The 23,735-nt window shown below is 41.2% G+C and overlaps 1 protein-coding gene across 2 annotated transcripts; it reads right to left on the minus strand.

The window, feature by feature from the left end:
• Positions 1-5,547: 5,547 nt before the first annotated feature.
• LOC111845488 (kinesin-like protein KIF19) lies at positions 5,548-23,510 on the minus strand. Of its 2 annotated transcripts, XM_023814940.2 has the most exons (21): positions 22,331-23,510; positions 21,496-21,593; positions 20,737-20,817; positions 19,788-19,898; positions 19,255-19,342; positions 19,008-19,144; positions 18,424-18,549; positions 17,306-17,500; positions 16,621-16,773; positions 16,193-16,315; positions 15,724-15,883; positions 14,968-15,142; positions 13,738-13,936; positions 13,121-13,391; positions 12,622-12,740; positions 11,748-11,914; positions 11,233-11,320; positions 10,731-11,144; positions 9,936-10,101; positions 9,101-9,208; positions 5,548-8,902 (listed from the first exon to the last, which is right to left on the minus strand). In XM_023814940.2, the coding sequence occupies exons 2-21, from the start codon at positions 21,535-21,537 to the stop codon at positions 8,769-8,771; spliced, it is 3,057 nt and encodes a 1,018-aa protein (XP_023670708.2). In that variant the 5' UTR covers positions 21,538-21,593; positions 22,331-23,510; the 3' UTR covers positions 5,548-8,768. The 2 variants fall into 2 exon arrangements, with proteins under 2 accessions (XP_023670708.2, XP_023670709.2); XM_023814941.2 differs by having other exon boundaries at positions 14,968-15,139; positions 21,496-23,510.
• Between the last annotated feature and the right edge of the window lie 225 nt (positions 23,511-23,735).

Below are 23,735 nucleotides of genomic sequence, written 5' to 3' on the forward strand. Positions count from 1 at the left end.
GTATTGAAGTTTGTCGGATGGCTGGATTTGTTTTGTTTATCTTGCATTTTAGCTGAATGTTAGTGCCAAGACTGTCAAGACTTTCCTGACATCTCCACACCACACTGACCCCTGCCCAGCCTGTCTGATGCTCCCAGGAGACAGTTTGAACTGTTTAAATAACAGAAGAGAAAGAGAAATCAGACACTTGGCCATTGGCCTGTGAATTGTTTTTACACGGCAACAGAAAAATTATCAGCAACCTCGACTTAAATCAATAAAAGATTTTTCTTAACCATTTTTTCAAATAGAATCAGTTTCTTGTAGTCAAATTTTATTTATGGGCATTTATAAGTACACTGCCTCAGGTTGCTCAAAATAAAATAATTTAGAGTCACTGAATTGAAAAGTTTTGACAGATGTGCCCCTCAGAGCAAGGGCTCTGACCCTTGACGGTAACCTACAGATGCGTATCCAGTAAACAGAAGCTGATGAAAATGTTATGAAAGTAGGCACTTCATTTAAAATACTGTCACCAATATGAGCAACTTTCTCCATGAAATTAACGATGAAGCCAACCAAATTACCAACAAGATTATCAACATATCCATCTCCCCATTGGTTATCCTGGTGAGGGCTGTGGTGGGACAGGTTGGGACACCCCCTGAGCAAGATGGCAGTGTGTATGCAGGACACAGACAATCATACACTGTGGACAATGCAGAGATGGCATTTAGCCCACCTGAGTATGTGTCACTGCAGGAAAAGACCAGTGCATCTGGGAAGGAGATACAAACTCCTCACACACCCAGAAGGGGCAAATGAAACCCCCAACCCTGGAGGTGTGATGCAGCCGTGCTGCCCTCTGAGCCGTCCAGCCAACAGATAATGTTCATGAAATGCAAGTCTCTGTTATTCAGGTCGCTCCCCCAGTACACTATAGCCTGTGTCTATATCATATATTTACCCGCTGAATATACATGAATCCACGTCTCCTAAAATGGGAAAAGTGCCATGAATTTTTGATCTTTGGAGACTAGTAGTATGGATGGAAAAGGTCTTTCCCACTGTACTACAAATAACAGAATTCCTGTAGCGTTCCATTTTTGTGCTGCTTAAATAGTCACCATAATTAGCATTTAGACAATGATCGTAAGGTCTTAAATATGCGTTAAATATGCTGAACATCGGAAAAGAAAAATCATTTAATATGGTCAAATTTTACAGTGTTCTTTAAAGCTTAGGATCTTCCATTTGCACTGTGGCTATAGGCCAAAATATCCGGAATAATTTCCGGTTGCATATTTGGACGGGCAGCCAGCTGATTGTGCAATGCGGTTTGCACAGTTTATCTAAAAGCCAATGTCAACACACAGACATCTTTCAAAGGCAAGCCTGACGTATCCGTCATTTCAGATACGAAAAGGCAAATTACCTACTTTACAGAACATCTCACCAAGTCAGGCACACTGCTGAGTTCTACTAGCATGCATGCAGGCTGATCAAAGCGAATGCAGTTAATCCTCTCAAAGAGACTAGTAAGACGATAAATCATTCGTTTTACCAGGTGAACAAAAATTCCACAATAGTGTCCTGTTTTCTTTATTTCTGTGTGAAATTTCTCTGAAGGTACGTGGAATGGGCTGGTTCCTGAGAACCTCTGGGAGTACCTTTAAATCTTTTTCTCAATTTCTCTTTGACCTTCTAGATTAATCGTCTTTCAGTGAAGGCGGCAATAGCTATTAAGATTTGCTGCCAGGATGTGATTGTGGAGCACCTGGCCCCCAAATAGCATTAATAGCAACTCAACTGGCAGTGAAAACACAACAGACTTTATCTGCTGCCGATGAGAGATTAAAGCCCCTTGCTTAAAATTATTTCGATTTCTGTTGGTAGTCTATGACTTTTTAAACATATGGCAAAGGCAATTTTTAGAGCTCTATTAAATTTGTACATCATAATACATTAATTTTACAATTACCAAAGGGCACGTTCAGCAGATTACTTTTGTCCTTGATAAAGCGTGGTACTCATGTTAGTAAAATGAATAAGTTAAACTAGCTTACAGGTGCTCAGAAGGGATATAATATAGGCTACAAAAAGACAAGTGCATTACAAGGCCCAAAGATGATTACAAGCTCACCATTATAAAAACATCCATCCATCCATCCATCCATCTATCCATCCGTCCATCCATCCATCCTCTACCGACATGCCCGGAACAGCTCACCAGGGAGGCGTCCAGGAGGCATCCTGACCAGATGCTCGAGCCACCTCATCTGGCTCCTCTCGATGCGGTGGAGCAGCAGCTCTACTCTGAGTCCCTCCCGAATGACCGAGCTCCTCACCCTATCTCTAAGGGAGAGCCCAGCCACCCTGCGGAGGAAACCCATTTCGGCCGCTTGTACTCGCGTCCTCGTTCTTTCGGTCACTACCCACAGCTCATGACCATAGCTCATACAAATCATGCATACCATATAGATACCTGTGACACTTGGAGAGACTTTGATATTTCTGTTTTAGATGTTACATTTCTCACTTTAAAATGTTTGCTAAATGTATTTTATTGATAGTTCTGCATAATCATGATACTGGTCCAAAGAAATTCATTGAAAAAGAATAAAAAATATCTTAAACGTCATTGTAAATGCAGTCAACTACCATAAAGCTTGTGGTTAAAGGTTCAGGCCCATTGCAATAAACAAGGCTTTTCTAAGGTGTAATCAATGAACCTTGAAAGTAAAGCAGATTCCATTATACCAGCCTTGTTCCGGGAGAGTAATGAACGATTCCTTCCTGTAATTGACACATTGGATTGTGATTAAGCTCAGCACTTCACACAAATACCAATGAGGCAGGACATCCACATGCCAGAAAACATTATTTTTGCTGAGCAACTGAGTGTCTCACTGTCATGCATATAATTCTGTTAAATATAATATATATTTATTATAATTATTATGACAGGCATAAAAATAAGCACATGCTGTACAAATCTCATTTGAAACGGCATTTATATAATTCACTAATAAGTCCAAGTTTTCAATTTTTTATTTAACATCTGAAAATGTAAAAATACAAATGACTGATCTGAAGTTGAAGTTTCACACTGAAAAAAAGATTCTCTTTTTTGCATAGCCTAAGTTTGAAGCATTCTATTATTGCTTCAGCAAGAGTAGTAGAATATGATTTTTCCATATATAGTATATAAATCTTACAGAAAAGCATTTGCATTACAGCAGCAAATCATCAGTATTCACAATTTGCATATAAATTAATATTTACAAATGCATATTTCTGCATTCGTGGGTGTGGTCTGGATAATCACACTGACTAATTTTCCTTTCATATTTTCCACATAATTAAATTTCAAGGTGTTCATCATCACAACCTTCCATTTATTTACGAGTACGCACCAGATGTTCCTTTATGAGACCATGTATAATTTTTAATTATAATACTCAGGAAAGTTAAGAAGAAACCCTTGATGCACAATATAATGACAACAGGACTGGCTTGAGAGGCGTTAAGATCTGAGAGGGGCATCACTGAGAGTGTCCTGACCAGCTATATCACTGTGAGCTTTGGAAACTGCAACACCTCTGACCACAAGACCCAGAAATAGCTAGTTCCTCCATTGATGACATGTTTATGAAAGGTTCTACTTGTAAGGCCTCCAGCTAAATAGAGGACAGCTCCTACCCTTCCCACAGTCTCCGTGTCCCTCTTCCATCTGGCAGAAGGTTCCGGAGCATCTGAGCCCATTCTGCCAGACTCTGCAGCAACTTCTGCCCCATGGTCATTCAGGCTCTGAGCTCTTCGCTGGCTTCCTCTACACAGATTTGGAGTTAACTTTGCAGTGTCACTCTAATGCCATTTCTACCAATACTCATTATTTATTATTATTTAGTGCTCAGATGTTTATTTATTATTCAGTCATTCATACTATTTATGTGCAACTCTGCTGCTTCCATCTCTATTATAAACATTGCAGATTGTTCACGCTTAAATTAAATTAAATTAAATTAAAATGTGTTAATTATTGTCATATCTTGTTTTTTTTTTATTTTTTATTTTTTTTGCACGTCCTGGGGACCATTATTTTGTGCCATCATGCACTGTGTTACTGTATATGTTTGATTTGACAATAAAGCCCCGCTTGACTTGCCTTGACTTCATTGTGTTCCCATTTCCCACTTTTGTACTGCGTGTTCCTCTTCTTGTATTGAAAACCACAAGTCCCAGTGCAAAAAAAAAAAATTTACTGGGAGAATGATGTAAATTTCACCATTGGAAATCAGCAATTAACAGGTGTCATATAACGTTAGGTCCCAAAGCAAGTGGCTTATCTATTCCCCTAATTACCTGTTTATACATGAAGGGAGTCAGCTGTTAATTGGAGATAACTAACACTAACATTTGCTTAAGACAGAACAAATGTATTATTAATCTACGCTATCTAAACACCTGCACCGAGACTCTGGGATATTGCAAGGATTACTTTACATACCCCGTGAATGACTGACATATCCAGAACCCTATGTGATAAATCGTAAAGAGATTCACATATGTTGAATTTTAAGAATTTAACTTAATTATCACATTAACAGGGAGATTCACTCAAGGTACGTCAGCAAGAACTGTATAGGAATGACAAATTAAATTTAATAAATAAATAATCTTAAGAACATATTGTTTTTTTTTAAATCAGAAAAAAATGATGGTTTCATTTATCATTCATCCATCTGAACTTTAGCTACCAGGCGGAGTAGCTGATTAAGGTACATTTAATTGTGGAAAGCTGGATGTCTAATTGATTGACCATTGCTGTAGGCAGGTACTCAGAACACACCAGTGCTTTTGTGACTGTGAAACGGGACCTTTCACTGTCTTAAAATGTGCCTCAGATATACCCTGAAATATCATCAATTCATGTTTTCATACTTTGAGAATCTCCACAGGTTGAACGTGGGGTCAGTATGTGCAACCATTATGTGTAATGTTGTAAATATAAAAAAAAAAAAAACATGTAGATTTAACTAATATAGTCATTGCCCCTGCAAACCAACGCAGTATAAGCAGGCGGAAGGTGGATGGATTTAGTAAATCTTCTGTGTTTATTAATGACATCAAGTTGCAGAAACACCAAACTGACAATGCTGCTAATTATTCTGTTGTACTCCTGTTGGATTCCACAAGGTTCGATAATCTACCATAAAAGTGTTCCATTTTTCAAAGGACATACTGGAAAAAAATGAGGCAAAATTGCTTATGTGATTTTCGCCTCAACATCAGTGTATCTTTCTCCGTAAGACCTCGTTCGATGCCTTAAGTTGTGGCTGAACTAACAAATGTAGGCAATAAGGACTGATTAAATAAAACATTACTACCAATACAGGAAAACATTATTTGTTGTTATCTATCAAATAAGCAATATGTGACACATGAGAACGCTATACAGGCCTTGCAATACATGCAAGTAAGTCAAACACGTCTGTATGGCGAGATACATTACAATATAAACAGCATTAATTAAACATAATAATAAACAAGACAAATACAACTAAATAATGAATAAAATAAAGTTTATGTTTGAAAAAGGCATTTATTGAAATATATATTTTTATTGAGGGGTAAAACTGCAGAGCAGTAAACAGCTTATATGTATCTAGAACAGAAATGTCATTATCTGGTGCTTGTGTGTCGCCATCCCTGATGTATTGTTTACTAAGATTATGGGATGGCTTCTCTGTGAGCTGCATCCTTTAATGAGTAATGGTGAACAATTATAATTTCTTCCATGTACAAGTGAAAAGTATAACCGCGATGCATATTTTATACACCACTTGGTATCTGCAAATCTTCACCTCACTCAATCATCTACATCCTATGTCAACATGGGATCTTTATTAACTTGCCTCCTGATGCACTTTCTCACCAACGCCACCGGCTTGAATCGCGTGAAGCAGAATTTTACAGCTTCAAAAAAGTGGAGGGTCTGTGACCGAGCCGTCAGAGCGAATGCTGAGAAAGGCTTTCCTGTAACCACCCTGACCTTTCCCCAAGCCGTAGCTGCTCAGCTCCTGCTCCATAACACATTTAGCGAGCTGTCTGCTGTAGTCTATCCCTGCGTCTTTCAGATGCCTACATTTCTTATCAGCTATGCCAACATACCTATAATGCACTGCTGTGCATGGATGTGAAAGCTGCTCTTTGTCATTAAGGGAATCAGCCATATGCATCTGACACCATTAGAATCTAAGTACCGGAGCAATGGGCACCTGCTGATGCAGGTAGATTACTATTGTGCATTACACTTGTTATACAGTTTTCATACCTGTTAGTATAACCAGTAATCCATGAGAATAAGCTATTATATGACATTGCCAATTTGAAAACCTTATAGATTCACTTCTCAATCTCCTTCCTCTTCAATGATTAACAGCTGAGTTAACGGCTATTGGCAGGACATGAAGCTAAAATATTGATACCAAGTTAATTGTATCACACGGTACATTGCTTCCACCTAGTGGTAGATACTGTGTATTTAACTGTCGGTGAGAATCCATTTAAACTTCAATGTGCAAATCAGCAGATATATTTTGCACTTAATACAGACCTTCGTATCCCACTAGTAATTGAACACCTAAGGAATTAGCCTTATGCAAGCATGTACCAGATAACTCAAACAGTACCATACATTATTACACTAAGTAAAGAGTTGGAAAAAGGCAATTAAAACAGCAGAGAACTACAGCAGTCTGATAATTCCATGTTATGAGCACTGTGGGTGAAACTATGGGTTATTTAAATTAAATGACAGTATGTACATACGGGCATATTTTTGGAGCTCTTTAAACTGAGTAAACCCTTGTGCTTATTTCTGTGATCAGCTGGTGCAGTTTCCTTTCTTTGGCTTAAATCAGACCCCTGCCCTATCTGAGCATCCCGTCATGCCCTATCTGGGTATCCCATCATGCCCTATCTGAGCATCCCGTCATGCCCTATCTGGGTATCCCATCATGCCCTATCTGAGCATCCCGTCATGCCCTATCTGGGTATCCCATCATGCCCTATCTGGGCATCCCGTCATGCCCTATCTGAGCATCCCGTCATGCCCTATCTGAGCATCCCGTCATGCCCTATCTGGGTATCCCATCATGCCCTATCTGAGCATCCCGTCATGCCCTATCTGTGTATCCCATCATGCCCTATCTGAGCATCCCATCATGCCCTATCTGAGCATCCCGTCATGCCCTATCTGAGCATCCCGTCATGCCCTATCTGGGTATCCCATCATGCCCTATCTGGGCATCCCATCATGCCCTATCTGACCATCCCGTCATGCCCTATCTGAGCATCCCGTCATGCCCTATCTGACCATCCCATCATGCCCTATCTGAGCATCCCGTCATGCCCTATCTGGGTATCCCATCATGCCCTATCTGAGCATCCCATCATGCCCTATCTGAGCATCCCATCATGCCCTATCTGGGTATCCCATCATGCCCTATCTGGGCATCCCATCATGCCCTATCTGGGCATCCCATCATGCCCTATCTGAGCATCCCGTCATGCCCTATCTGAGCATCCCGTCATGCCCTATCTGAGCATCCCGTCATGCCCTATCTGGGTATCCCATCATGCCCTATCTGAGCATCCCGTCATGCCCTATCTGAGCATCCCGTCATGCCCTATCTGGGTATCCCATCATGCCCTATCTGTGTATCCCATCATGCCCTATCTGGGCATCCCATCAGGGTGCTCCATTCATCTGCCTGGGCCACTTTCCTGATGTTAGGGTTTGTTGGCGGCATATAATCCACTGTGTGTCATCGACTGTGTGCCCTGTCTTGCCTCTATGGTTTGTAAATTAGCCTCTGTTATCCATAACTGGATATGTAGAAATGACAGGACACCACTTCATAAAATGAATAATATGAGTAATGGTACCTCAAAATCACAATTAAAGACATACAGGTACTTCTGACAGAGGTGAGTCCTAATGAAAGGAGAAATAACTATGAAATGAAACTGTAAATTTAATAGGTGGCTTCAATCAATATTATAAAAGGGTAAACGGAAGGCTCACTCAATCCACTGAAAGCACACACAAAGTGGATTAAAAAACTCCTTCGAATGTTTGGAGTATAAACACAGGCCATTTTAATTACACTGAAATACACATTGAAAATCTCACTTGGTCTCTGTGCTACATTTCTGTTCTTTAACAATAGCATTAATGCAATTTTACAAACCATATGGAGTTTGGTGCTGCAGCGCTGTATCTGTTTGGGCTTTTCCTATATAATTCATATATGTAACAGGCATGGATCAACAAATATCTTTCACTCATCAAATATATTAAGCGGTTTCAATATGGAACTCATTTTCCACAAAAATAAAGGAGTAGGAAAGATATAATCGTTACACAACATGCACTGCCTAAGAAGTATATCAAAAGATGAGATCATGAGGAATGTGTTTAAAGCAGTGTTTCCCAATCCAATCCTTGGGGACCCACAGTCGGACCATATTTTTGCTCCCTCCAAGCTCCCTGACAGACATTCCACATTTTTTCTCCCTCCCAGCTCCCGGGTAGCAAAAACATGGACTGGCTGTGGGTCCACAAGGACTGGATTGGGGAACATCGGTTTAAAGTGATGAAGTGCTCAGTGAATCTGAAAGCTAACTTTTTCCAGCATTGCTCACATACACACACTGTGTCACAGATGACCCACCAGTCTCTGCACATATGAGGGATAGCAGTGTGTAATCTCTCCCTTTCCTCAGTATGCCCCTTTCTTGTAGCGGCTGTCACTTCTGAGGGCCGTGCCCTTGTGTCTAATGTTGAAGACGGGCATCCGTTTGTAGTTTCCAGGCTGCAGAAGAAGCTGGTTCGTGCTTGATGGTTCCGTTGGGCCTGGGCAGTAAACAGAGGTACATCATAGCAGGGATGTAGCTAAAGCCATTTTAGGGAAGCATAAATGTACACTAATTAAACAGTATGTTCTCATTCACTTTCATAAATGTCCCTGCATCATAGTGGTCAGACACTGCACTATGATGTAAGCAAGTCCTTAACACCCATATGCAGGGCACTGTGGCCCAGTGGCCAGACCTCTGACGCGCTTGTGCACGGTCTGCCCTCTTCTGCCCTCCGCGTTGTACTGGTATACGGTGCTAGGAGGGGTGCTTCTCATCTCCAGCCTCTGGAGGTGGCTTTCGCCTGGAAATGGCCACCTCAGTAAGTCTCACGTAGCACATGACGCACACATACAGCAACTTGCGTTACAACGTAAACATTTTACACACTTTTATAGGATGCACTGAAGTCAAGGCAAAAAATAAACCACGTACTGTTTACAGCGTGATCTACTGTAGCTGTTTCTCTGCCCTCATAATGCAGATATGAGTCATGCCTTATATGATGGACTTTCGAGATAACCTCTCTGATTGCATCTCCATTCCTTGGCCAGTTTTAATTTTTCACATCATAATGTCATTCCTGGTGGCAGGGCTCAGATCTTTGAGCTTTTAACTTCAAGCAGGCAGTAAACTTTACTTGACGGAACACAAATAATATAGTATTATACTATTACTTATGTATTAATTAACCACAAACTAAATTTTAGTTACCTACTGATCTCATGTTAATTCATCTGTTAATTCTGTAAACCTAAAACTATTGAAGGAACAAGTAATGAAAAACACAAGTGAGATACTGATCTCATGTTTGTTCCTCATTAACGAATCGTGACATCTTTTCTCTCAAGTAAAAACTATATTTGTTCATGATTTGTTTATAATTTGTATTTAAGTAGTATTTATTTAATGAGTATTTGTGCCCCGTCGAGTAAAGTATTACCAGTAAAGCTCATTTATTTTCTGTTAATTACAGTTGTCTACAAACATTTTCCGCCATAATTGTTTTAATTTAATTAAAAGCACCATACCTGTGTAATGAGACACGGGGTATTTAACCTTTGTTGCTGGGGGTGGCAGTGAGGAATCTTCCACATGCTTTCCCAAGTACCTGTTTGCATTTTCTGAGTGCAGTACAAGTCTGTTGTCTGAGATGCTTTCAAGGACTGGATTCCTGGAAGCAATGATCTTGGGTTTCTGTGGGGATGGAACAAGTGGAAGGAAAAGCTGGAGCTGAGCAGAACAGTGACAGACCGGCATTCCGGAAAGATCTGCCACTGCCTTAGAAAAAAAATGACAATCATCTGCAGCTCCATTGTAGTTACAGACCTTCAGTCTTCTGTAGTGAAAAATCACCACATGGACTAACAGAAAACCGACACCCCCCCCCCCCCCATGCTGCACCACATCTCTGCTACAGAACATCACTTCTGTTAAGCATTGGGGTCGATATTCTGTAATTAGAAATTTCATCATTTGAAATTTAGCTCTACTGGGATGAATACGAACAACTTCCACTCTAATCTCTACTCCATTTTTAACCCCTACATGTGAGGGCCCTCAGTAATCCTCCTTCCTCTCCAGGCAGGCCAAGGAGGGACATGATAATGTATGATATAGCGAGCGGCGCAGTGGGATAAGCCTCTGTGTCTGTGATTGGAAGGTCGCCAGCTTGAGCGTGGCCTCGGTAGAATAGGCACATGCCTGTGGGCCCTTGAGCAAGGCCCTTAATCTACAGGTGGCAGCCCTTCACTAACGAGCATGCTCTCACCTAAGGATCAATAAAGTATCATCATCACATGTCAAGCTCGCTGCCAGAAGCTCACCCATTTAGCATTAGCCTCGAAAGATTTCGAGCGCTTCTTGCGTGCGCGTCTCTCGATGGAGATGTTCCTCCTCTCCCCCCGGTGTGGCTCCTTCTTGGAGCTGGAACGGGAGCTTCCCTGCAGCCTCCGGGATCTCCTCTTGGGATCCAACTCAATCGGAGTGTATAGGGCCAGGCTGTGGCTGCTGACAGCCGGCCTGACGGCGGTGGTTAGTGGGGTCCCCTGGGGCTCTGAGGCGGCCCCGTCCGACTCATCTGCTTCCTCCAGGGACTGCACTGACATCAGGCTCCTCTCCTTGGCCCTGGAGAGGCCGCTGGTTGACATCACGGTGTTCATGCGTGTGCGCCGCTTAGCTGCAATGACGGAAATGCTCCTGGTGTCAGACGAGATCTCCTTCATCTTTTCAGCTCCGACCTGAAGAAGGCCCAGGCGTAGAATGAGTGCACATTTGCGGAAACGGCAATGCAGCAATTCCTTCTAATTAATGTCAGTGTAGCATTACCTGATTTAATGAAAGGGGAGTGGAGAAGATATGACCACTCTTCATTTGATGGGACTTAAAAGTGGATTTAAATACTTTGTCGTTTTCACTAAGATGAAAAAACAGTATTAAGATAAATGCATATATCAGAGTGATTCACACTTTTGCGTCAGTAAATGTATTAACCTGTCAATGTAGGTCAGAATTTTTATATATTGGTTTTTATATACAGCAGTGATTCTCAACCCATGGGGCTGTAACCCAAATTCCAACCAATCCAAGAAGCCAAACCACAGATGCTTAATTTAAAATTCACTGGCACATCCAATCAGATTTCTGCGACAGGCATTGATTGGCGTAAAACGCAGAGTGCACTGCCTATTTGATCATAGCGTTAATTTAAACCTGTACTTGATATGGGGTAGCGACTGGGCTGGCATGGTAAAAATAGGGTTGCGGTGCAAAAAAGATTGAGAACCTCTGATCTACAGCGTCATGGCTGAAGAAAACTTGCCTGTAAGTATTTTTCTATTTACCTTTCATTATCCAGTTCAGATGGAGGAAGTGGATCATAATTCTGTGGAAAATTAGACCTTTTATCCTCTTCAGCGGCTGACCTATGGCTACGGTCATCGTTTGATTCCATTTCAGGAATCAAATCTCCCAGCTTCAGCTGTTTTGCTATATCTAATATTGATCCGTTCTAAAGATAAAAAAGTGACTGCGTGGTCAGCATTCATGCATGCGTCACGTGAAAGCTATTCACTGCCTCCAGTCGTTAAGATGTGCGCACATTGACTGTAATTTCACTGACTTTCTGTGTGCCTGATAATTATGCTGCGTTCCATTCACCTCAGAGGTCGGAGTTGGGAATTACATCATGCCTAAGTTAACCGCATTCCAGTACAAGTCGGAAAGACATTTAGCAGTACCAGTTCTAGCCAGGTTCATCATTACCCATTGTTAGCAACATCAGTTAATAACAATGCATCATGCAGTATTTTGCACATAGAAAAAACAGATAGAGGTTGGACAGTGCTATGTGAATGATCGATTTAATGCAACACAAATAAAATATAAGTGCTATACAGTATATAACTACAGATTTCACTTCTGTTGATAAAGGACGCAGCCATCTTGAATTCTTAGGTTGGGGTTCTAGAGGTTCCTCCAACTTAGTGAATTGGAATTCTGACTTCAGGGGACGTTCCTATTGAAATGTCCGACTGAAAACTCGGAAATTCCAGCTTCCCAGTTGAAATGGAAGGCAGCAATAGTGATGTGTTAAGACTCTAACTATTGACATAACATGCTGATTAGTGACCTGCCATGCTCCATGACTAGCTTACTGTACTTATACTATCAGACATGATGTAAGAACCATGAGGGAATGAAACCAGAAAGTCTTGCCTGCATCGTGCTGGATGTGATGTTATGGAGACCGAGGATTTGGTCGATGCTTCCATTCAACTCACTGAAATACACCATGTACAGCTGCTCGAGCTCCAGGGGTACTGGGATGGAATGTTCTGGAAAAAGACAGATAGAAATATTGGCATTTATTGGATACCAAAGAAATGTGGGTTTTAAGAAAGCTACAGGATTAGCATCAGTGCTTATGGGGAAGCCCCTTCAGAAACCTCTGACTGAAGGCAAATGGAGCTGGGTAATAGTCTCAATTCCGAAAGCAAACACCATCCATCATATAACTGCTTATCTTGGCCAAGGTTGTGTGAGAAGAAACCCTCAAGTCACAGGAAGAACATACAAACCCCACACATACACACAGCACAGATGGGATTCAACTCCTGACCCGGGAGGTGAGAGGCAATGGGCGTATTAATTGAACCACCAGGCTGCCTATAAGCAAACAGCAATCAAACAGAATCATGGGTTGTAAGTCAGTCACCTTCGATGAGGCTTTTCTGCCGCTGGATGATCTCATGACACAGTGAGCGGTGTTGTTCGTAGCGCTGGATGGTGAAGTCCTTGGTGCGCAGGACGTTCTCCTTGCACAGCACTGCTGACTGGATCTCCGTGTTCTCCACCTCCAGCTCGTGCACCCGGCACAGCAGCGCCAGGATCTCCCGCTGCTCCTCGTTGCTGATTCGCCTGGGCAGCAGCTCCTCCATCTTCGACGACTTGATATTCATGCTTGCCAGTTTCTCCTCCAGATCTGACTAAGGGTTACCGGGCAAAGACACTCCATTAACAGAGCAGTCGTACTTCATTCATCTCTCCCGTCCATCCCACCCATGAGAGATGCAGGTTCACACATACAGTAAATAGAGGCGAGAGCAACATTTGGGGTTAAAGCGCAGGGTCAGCACCCCTGAAGCAGTTGGAGTTAAGTCTCGGTCAAGGGCTAAACTGTAATATAATTACTTTGCCAGCCAAGGGATTTAAACCAATGACCTTCTGGACATGGGCAAAGATCCCTAACTTGCTGATCTATACACCACCCAAAAATATAGGATAAATAAAAGCCAAGCAGACGTAAGTGAACCGCAGTTTACTCGGTGATACCTTCAGGGCCATGGTTCTCCTCTGTTCCTTGAGCAGCGTGCCGATCTCTTCCCGAGCCAATGCCACATCCTGGGGCTCGGCCGAGTCCATCTCCTCAGCCTCGCTGTCCTGCTCCCCGTCCTCCTTGTCTCTGTCGATCTTCCCACTGCGCCCCTCCTCCCTCCATTTCTTAGCACACCTTGCCTTCTCCCTTTCCCAGCTTCCACAGAGAGAAGTGAGTGTCACCAGAGCATAAGAGATACCACATGCTCACCAAGGAGCAGGGAGATACACAGCACTGTGCAAAATCCAAAGGAAGTGTTTAAAGCTATTTATCTGGGTAGTAAGTGTATGTTTCCTCAGGGAAAAAAAACACACACAATTTAGCATTAGAACATATGCAAATTAACAGCAACATAATAAAAACTATCAGGAATTTGGTATCTTCTCCAAAGAGTTGCTGATATCTCGTTAGATGACTAGATGAACACCGCTTCAGTTCCCAAACCTCTCATCAAGGGCACCTCAGCCATTCCAGTTATTTGTTCATTCTCACTACCAGCTCAGTTAATTAGCTTAATTAGTAATCCAAAAAGGTATTGATCAGCCACACATGGTATGCGAGTGGTCAAGTCAAAAAGTACATGGGTGTATCAGATGGTTGTTGCAAATACTGGGTGATTTTAGGAGAGGTTTCGAAATGGCTAAGGTGACATTCTTCAACAGACATGATGAATCTTCATGAACATAAATATAATTTTAAAATCTTTTTTTTGACTGCAGGAGACTTTGGCACAACACAGTACATACTAGGGTCTGTCTCAGTATACACTGTAAGCTTCTTCATGATGTGCAACTGTTTACCGTAAAACCTTGCATCATTACAAATGTCGCAATTAAAATAAACCCTTAGCCAATGCTACAAATGTCCAACCGTCTCAACGTTTAATGGAAAAAGAGCATTCCAAAAACACCTAGCCTTAAAAATATAAACTCAGTGGGTAGTTTATTAGTGTACCTGCATTTTAACACACAGAACGCAGGGTCAAGAGGTTCAGTTACATTCAGGTTAATTTTCATGTAATACAGTGGCTAGAGTTTATAGAGCATGGTGTGATAAACATGAGACATTCAGTCAGGGACATTTCTGTGGCTGAAAACACCTTGATAAGGACAGAAGTCAGAGGAAAATAACTGAGAGTATCCCAGTGCCTAAAAACATCCACTATACTAAATGTAGAGGAGTCTCACTCTGAGATGGTGGCCAGGTGCCTGGATGTGTCAATGTGCAGCTCCATATTGCAGTTCTCCAGCTCCATCAGGCTGCGACGTATCTCCATCTGCTCTCGGAAAGCGCAGAGCAGTTGCTCACGCAGCCGACCCATCTCCCTGTGGCTGTACTGGGCCGAGTGCTGCTGCACTTCTGCTGCAAACGATACCCAGAGCCAACTCTCAGTCACCAGTAAGGAACCCCTCCAAGAAAAGCTAGGGCCTAGTTAACTTCAACACAGGCCCTGTGAACATCCGGATCCATCCATTTTCTGTATGTACTTGTCCGACACGGAGTTTCAGAAGCTACAGGAGCAACACGGGGAATAACCCATGATGAGGCGCCAAGCCATCACAGGGGACACGCACACAGGCACACCTGGGGGCAATTTGGCAACTCCAACTAACCTCAGCATGTTTTTGGAACCCCAAGGCAACAAGGACAGACCATGCAAAGTCCACAGTCAGGCTGGAGCCAGATATCAAACCTATATCTCAATGTTTCCCAATCAGGCTCTTGGGGACCCACAAATGGTCCACATTTTTGCTCCCACCCAGCTACCTGCCAGAGTGCACATTTTTGCTCCCTCCCAGGTCCCAAGTAAAAAAAAGTGGACTGTCTGTGGGTCCCCAAGGACCAAACTGGGTTAGGGTTAGGTTTAGGGTTAGGGTTTTTAGTGTCAACACTGCTCTATCTGGATAAACGGCAGTGATGTCTTGAGGTATGTAAGTGAGTACCTTGGACATCACGTATGTCAGCCTTGTCTCCTTTCCTCAGCTGCTCCTGGCCCTGTTCTTCTATCTTGGCTTGTAATCTCTCAATCTCTTTGCGAAGCTCTGCAATGATGCTGGTGTACTGCGCTATATGGTAGGACACATTTAGCAGGTTGCGTTTCACCTTCGCATTATAAAAAAAAAAAGAAAATGTTATTAATACTACTGAATGCAAGAAATATGTACTTTAAAAGTCAAGTGAAAAATCTGCAACATAGACTTGCATAACCATTCATTTAACATACAAAAATAAGTCTTTAGCTTCATGCAATGTTAAGACTGAATTAACTGATGTATCTATTGTTACAATTTATCCTAAAAAAATGAAAGACAATTGGTTTTTATTTGTAATTATCCGCCCAATGATTTCCCATATGTAGCTGTCTGTTTTTTATACTTACAAAACAGTAATACATTGCTGTCAGATTCTTACTTTAGTTTTAATGTTCTTGGCCTTGTCTGCATACATGAGAGTATTTCTGGATTCCTCAAAGTTAGTACTGGCTGGACTTATGTGAGTGATCATCACCGTCCTGCTGTTCCCACCCAAAGCATCCTGGGGTCAAAGAAACGAAAAGGGAAACACCTGACAAAATAAATCAAGAAACTAGAAGAGTGGAAATAAATAGCCCATGAAAAGACCCACTCATAAAAGCTCTTTCAAACCAAGCCGGATAATTATTGGGGGCAATCTGACACATTGACACTTTAGGCTGACACCTCCTTTATGTGTTACTCAAGGCGAACATGACATGCTGGATCCTCTTGACAGGCTGAAGATTCAGATAAGAGAGAATTTGGATTTCACACCCGGCGTCCTCACATGGACGGTCTGGGTGGTGCTCTTCTTACGGATCTTACCTTTAGCAAACGGGTGAGCTTACTGTCCCTGTAATTGACAAACTGCGTGGCCCGTCCAGCTTTGTCACTCAGTGCGTTAATACAGTTTGCCAAGGCCAGCAGGGAGCGATTAATGTGAGCTCCCTCTTTCATCCGCTTTCCCCTGTTCTGGGTCTACGAAAAAAACGGAGAAGCTGTGAATAAAATAAAGACAGGGCACCTAAACAGTCAATGCAATTTGTCACTATGAGGTTCCACAGAATTTTATTGGTATAATAAAAAACTATTGCTTGTTCTTATTTAGAAGAATAAATGCACCACATGGTTTAAAACATTTGAAATATTCTAAACGGGGCTGAACATTTTAAGAAACATTTTGGCTTATGTTAATTTTCACACTGCTTACTTCCTTTGTGAGTGGCTCTGCCCATGGGCGGGACCAGGGGTGGGTTTACTAGGCTTAAGCCCCAAGTACTTTTAGTAAAGCCCTGATCTTTTTTTTACGATCATTTTCACAATCCCTTTTAGCGTGTCATGATGCGTGACAATTTCTGGCCTCAGATATCGCCTGACCCCAGAGCCGCCCTCGGCTCTCTCCCTGCTTATCTCTACTGCTTAGTTAACAAGAGAACCAATGAGACACCATGTATTTTGGTGAAGATTTGAGATGTAGTGGGGAAAATAGCTAATCCGACAAGCAGCCTACCTGCGAAGCTCTCTCAGTTCCTGCTAGGTCCACCATGAAGAGCTTGCCCACCCGTACCTCCTGACTGGTTCCCTTCAGCCTGCTCTTCTGCTTCACTGTCACCTGCAGGATGGCATGAGAGCGAGACGACGTCTTGTTGGCAGCAGTGGGCTCCTGGGTCCTTTGCTTATTTCCCTTGGTGAGCAGCTGCATTATCTGTCACGGAACACAACACTTAGCCGACGGGGATTGATTGACAGCCACTCTTTCCATGAAGGCTTCAAAACACGAGATGTCACACTCCGACCCAAAGTGCTGCTTCTCCCAACTTGGCAAGACACGCCCAAGTTCCCTCTTCTTGACACTTTCTAAATCGGTTATAAATTCACTAATTTGTCACTGTTGCCTAGTTATAGCCCACAAACACTGATACTATATGGCTGTAAGTACTGTGACCTCCTAATCCATGTCAGGGGGACACTATGAGCTAAGACAGAGTTGCAAATTACCATTTAATCCATTTCAATTAAAAAAAACCTGGATTTCATTTTAGAACTGAGTTCTTGCTGTGTGCTGATTGGCTAGTCTCCTATAATCGTGCATGTGTCATATCATATATCACTATCAGATAATGTTAATGTGGAAAAGCTAGATGAGTTTTTCAATCAAGGAAACAAACCAGTCAAAGCACAAGAAGAACTAAACCATTCAGCCAAGCAAAGGAGCCTTTCAGTTTTAAAGTAGTTTGTGAAACCTGAAGTAGCTCATCGTGACATGGATTAGGTGGCCACCCTAGATGTAAGGCATACACATAAATCTTAACAGGGGTAAAGAACTTAAAAGCTGAATCTAAAAAAATTAATAAATAGTCTGTTGACACACCAACACTTTACAAAAAAATGATGAACCACCTTCAGTAATTCTGAAGAACAAATACCAACAACACAGCAGGCAATAAAACCAGTTCTGTAATCTGTGCCGCATTGCAACATAGCGTAAGATAAAGTAGTGAGTGACTACAGCAGGAAGTGATGATAAAATAGTTGAAACAGAAACACAATTGCATGCACTAGAGCCAAAATGTTACTCTTCAGCCGAGCCTACATCCCATCTTTTGATGTTCTGGGATTAGCGTTTACCTCCCTTGCGTTGCTTGTAGAGAATTCGGTGATGCCTGCGATACGGATTTCGCCTTTGGAGTCCTCTCTTAGATCAAGATACCCTGACGAGGGATTCAAAAGGTCACGGATCATCTCATTGTAGATCTAATGAAGAAATAAAGAGGGGATACGTTTAGGTAGATGTAAAGATTATAATAACCATCCATCCATCTTCCATAACCACTTGTCCTGTTTAGGGTAAGGGGGGGTCCAAAGCCTATCCTGGAGGTTACAGGTACAAGGCAGGGAACAACCCAGGATGGGGCGCCAACCCATCACAGGGCACAAGGCAGGGAACAACCCAGGATGGGGCACCAACCCATCACAGGGCACAATTACACACCATCCATTCACACATAGAACTCCAATTACCCACCACATGTTTTTCAACTTTGGGGGTGGGCTGGGAACCAGAGTACCTGAAGGAAATCCCACAATGACATGGGGGTGAACAGGCAAACTCCACACATAGAGCCATGGTGGAGACTCGAATCCCGGTCATACACACACACACACGCTTATATATATATGTATATGTATGTATATCAGAGGAGCATATTCACCTCCAGATATGACATATAGACACTGCAATCCATGTCCTCGCTGTTTTCCTCAATAACTTTGAAAAGATCATTCAGTGTTCGAATATAGATTCCTGGCTCAGAGTCAAGGCCCAGCATCGTATAAGTCTTTCCTGTACCTGAGACAAAAAGAGGAACATCAGATTTATACTCCACCTGCACATGTATACTAATGCTATGCTAATACAAACGCTGATCCTTCCTAAAATATCAATGTATTTATGTGTACCTGTTGGTCCATATGCAAAAACTGTGGCGTTGTAACCGGAAATAACCCCTTCAATTAAGTTCTTGGTGGTGGCCACATAAATATCATCCTAAAGAAGGAAAATTACTTGCTAAAACACTGACAAGAAACATGAAACATGCATATTTCTAATTGCATAAAATTGAAAATGCATTCAAGAATGTCAAGGATGTTAATGCCTGCATTAGAAATTAACAATATTAAAATCCAATATTATGAAGCATACTGGTGATAATACAGATTCGTGTGAAAAACATGCATTGACTCAAACCTCCCCCAAAATAAATAAACCAAAAACCAATAAAAACAGTGACTTGTTTTGAAAAATTTTTAGTATTTTTTATTTCATAAGTAAACTTAAGTTGATAAGTCACATCCAATCAAATCTGAGCAGAATCCATTCATATTTGGATGTAATTTTATTAAATCATCACATGTTAAATTGTGCAATTTCTGAATTGTATTGTAGACCATGTACCTAAATGCATATCGCATGGTCTGAGAGGAAGACAAACCTGATTGGCTGTACAGTCGAAAGTTACATCAAACATGTATGTTTTCTCTCTTGAACGATGAGCTCGCAAAACATCATCGGGGTCCTCACAAGGGTCCATAAGAACGACCATCTACAATGAAATTAAACGACATCAGTCTTTTACATGCCACACACATATTGCACTGCTTTCTCTGAACATTTTTTCATTGTTCTCAATCTCAACACTATGCAGTGTGCATGTATTTTATTGCTTAATACTTAATCATAAGACTACCTTTGATTTAATACTTCTGAAAAGTGTTATCCAGTGAACCAAGATCTGCCTTCACCACCGAAACCAAAAGCAGCCGCCTTACAGAAAGTCCTTGACTGAGCCTTCATTACCATGTTTAGGTATGACCTGTTGCCTTCCAGGGAACACAAAGATTAATTAGCTTCCAGGAAAAAGGCAGCTGCCCCTCCTTCATTGAGGACCATCTCAGACTACACTCAATAATGGGCAGTAAGGAACTTGCAGGAGATATTTGTGGAGAAGCACAGATCAGGTGAAGCATAGAAAAAGGTCAAAAACGTCAATGGGCGTGATCTGTAATATTAGGATTGTGTGATACATTCACTGTACATTGTGTTGTATTTTACTTAATAATATCATTAAGGAACTGACTCAACTTTCAAATAAATTGCAAATAAAAACCACAATAAAATACCGAATTTACCTTTTTTTTAACCACTAGCTTTACAGGTTCAGTAAACACAGTTTCTCAATAGGGGAGGGACTGACATCTTGTTGCCTGAATAAAATCATTTTAACCAATAAAGATCCAACTGCCAGCTAAAGACAGACCACTATCTTTGTGCTGAAAATGCTCATTCAGAGAAAAGCAACCATTGAAAGGGTCTATGTGTATAACTGCATATCAGCCCTTCTGCCTCATTCAGATGGCTTATAAACCTGTAATCAAGCCCACCTGCTCATCCACCTTGTGGGCTATCACGGCAGCCCCCTCCTCCATTTCAGCCTCGTTCATTGGACGAATACGCAGGGCCACCTGTAGTAAAACGCCGAACATAAAGCACTCAAACATCTAATGCCCTTTTCACCTCACTGTCAATTATCTTGCATGATTGATCAAATATTTAACTTTCCAGTTATTTACCGGATATTAAACCAATACCATCCAGTGAATATTCAAAATAGTTCCCTACCAGCCACTTCTTACTATGCATATCCAAAGCGAATTTGGGTAACACTTTGAGTGGGCACAAATAACGTAGTAGTATACTCTTAATTTGATTAATTAACCAGAAACTGAGAGTTGGTTACATACTGCATGATCCCATGTTCATTCATCATTAATTATACTTAACGGTCATGAATTTCATGCAGCTGGTATATTTGTTCATGATTTGTACATGAGTGGTAATTGAGTTATAAGTGACTTGTGCCCCCACAATTAAAGTGATACTCAAATTTGTTTCTCACTTTCTGATAGATTGCATATTACACATCTAATATAAATTGCACACTATCTCTTTGATTAAAAATTGTAATTGCTTCTTGAAATGACACTACATGTAAATTGCAATTAGTGCAACATCTCATGACAACAGGAAAGAAATCATAACTTCATTAATCACACAGCTCAATTAACAAACCTACATCATAATCATGCATGGTAATATAAGGCTGGAAATGCTCATTGGCATCCTCATGTAAAACATCTCACCGTCAGCTGGTGGTCCTTGGAGTCTCCTGTCAGGTCTTTCATGTTGCCTCGTTAGTTCAGATTGTTGCGCGCTCAGTCCGTATTTTACATACTTTCATCTGTTAATTTTAAGAGACTCGTTAATGCATATTTCTCTATATTCATAGAACACCAGTCTGTATCATGCTGCTGTTGACAGTAACTCTGACTGTTTGCTTACTATTACGGTATAAACTGGATATTAACGGCAACGAAAGATTGTCTGTCACCTGTCTGCTTCTAAAAGTCATCGATACTTAATATCACAGTATTTATATGGGTAGAATTTTGAGTTTACGTTCTAGACACTTCTCAGATGTAGCCTATTATCACTTAAAATGTTTATGTCATATGCTTATTTGTGTGCACTTAGGCATCCGGACAGTTACTCTTCCCCAGCTCACACATCATACTATATTTAGGCTGTAATGAAAGAAATCTGCTTCAAAAAATACGATGGGAAGACTGTTAGTATCCCGATGGATTAGACAGCCATTCCGATATCCATACTCATAATTATACATACTTCTAGCAAGAGATGGTAACATGACGAGCTTTTTCCAATTAAGAAAACATAAGCTTAAATATTAGATAGGTAAACTTGAATAAATTTTTCTGTTCAAAAAATCATTTTGGCTTAAGTTGCCTGTTTCACAAACCACAATAAACTACGTCAAATGTAAAACGGGTATAACTTCAAATGGGATACAATAAATAATGAATACGACCGTACAGTAAAATAGAGTTAAGCAATACAAATGCATATAGCACTCAGTAAAAATAAGAGAATTCAGCTAACTATTGAAAATGACTCAACCGAAAGTCTGGCTCCATCAATCTGACATCCATTCCATAATCCAATAAGGGTATGAAATTTATGCGATATTACTACTCATTTAAAGCGCTTCCGCATGCGTTATTACTGTATGAATATCTGTTTTAATTAAAATAACACGCTGCGCAATTTTTAACACGTAGTGAAGAGCTGAGCCGACTTCACTTGCTTTGTTTACGCGAATTTGCGCTTCCAATAGCTTGGCCGTTACCACGGAAACGACGTCCTGACGCACATCAGGGGTGTTCTTCGTAAACGGGATGTGCACCCACGTCATATGAATTTGTCCTTTAATTGCATTGTAATTAGAAATATATTACCAGTAACTCTACGTGGAGATTTCGATAGATGCCAATCACATTCTATTTAATACAAGGCAGACTAGCCTATTAGTCTAAGCTTTCCATCATACTATTTCTGACGCAACCATCTCAAAGATGTACTACAGTAGTACACTGACCTACCACAAAACAAAGGCAAGCTGATAGCAGTGTTGCATTTAGGGATAGGGTTCACATTCCACCCTGCTACGTGGGTATTGAGTTTGATGTTCTTCCTTTGTGGTCTGTGATGAACTGGCATCCTTTACCAATGTGTTCTCTTGTCTCAAACCTAAACTGCCTGAGATCATTTCCAGGGCCTCACATAACCCTGCACTGGATAAGCAGCTGGAAAACGGACGGATTAAAACTCAACAATTTCAAACTTGCAGAACAAACAGAAAATATAACCATATTGTTATACAATAACCATATTTTTCTCTCACTGATTAGTTATTCAATAGCTTGAAGTAACTGAATCCATCCTTTAAGGCCCTCTACAGTGCTTTCAGTATTCCAGAATGTACAGTGAAGAGGGAAGCTAAGCCACAGAGGAGTGTACACTGTACAGTGTGTCACAGGGCACTCACACATGTTCACAGACACTAATGAGAACAGGCACCCTGATTCAGAACTACACCTTTGGATCTGAAGTGTACCAAGAAAATGTACATGTTCATTTCAACTTCCTCTAAAATGTCTATGCAAGTTCAAATTAATACAGTACAGAACCAAGCTGCTGATCAGCTTTGCAAAATCATCCAAAAGGTCCACACTTCATTTCTAGATTCAGTTGCAGTAGGAACTGACATCACTTAAACCCATTAGCAAAGCTAAATCGGATAACTTGCTTTATGTTTTTTTCTGAGCACCAGGCTGGTACCAGTTTTAATATATCAGCAGAAATGGATGTGAAAAACCCAAACAGGACTTTACTTTCCAGCTCAAGAAAGTTGCCCACAGAGTTAATATTCCAACATGATTGTTTATGTAGGACAAAACTCCATTCATTTGGCTTACGTGAAATATAGCAAAATACAAACCTATTTTTCCCTTCCACAGCAACA

Source organism: Paramormyrops kingsleyae, chromosome 5 (genome assembly GCF_048594095.1).
Source record: "Paramormyrops kingsleyae isolate MSU_618 chromosome 5, PKINGS_0.4, whole genome shotgun sequence".
Classification (NCBI taxonomy): domain Eukaryota; kingdom Metazoa; phylum Chordata; class Actinopteri; order Osteoglossiformes; family Mormyridae; genus Paramormyrops; species Paramormyrops kingsleyae.

What these genes read in the sequence shown, in the direction of transcription:
- LOC111845488 (XM_023814940.2), bottom strand. Translation starts at nt 21,537, where the DNA reads ATGAAAGACCTGACAGGAGACTCCAAGGACCACCAGCTGACG. An exon ending in TGACATACGTGATGTCCAAG is followed by an intron (nt 15,143 to 15,723) that starts GTACTCACTTAC and finishes TATCGTTTGCAG; the next exon opens with CAGAAGTGCAGCAGCACTCG. An exon ending in CGTGCACAAGCGCGTCAGAG is followed by an intron (nt 8,903 to 9,100) that starts GTCTGGCCACTG and finishes TTTACTGCCCAG; the next exon opens with GCCCAACGGAACCATCAAGC.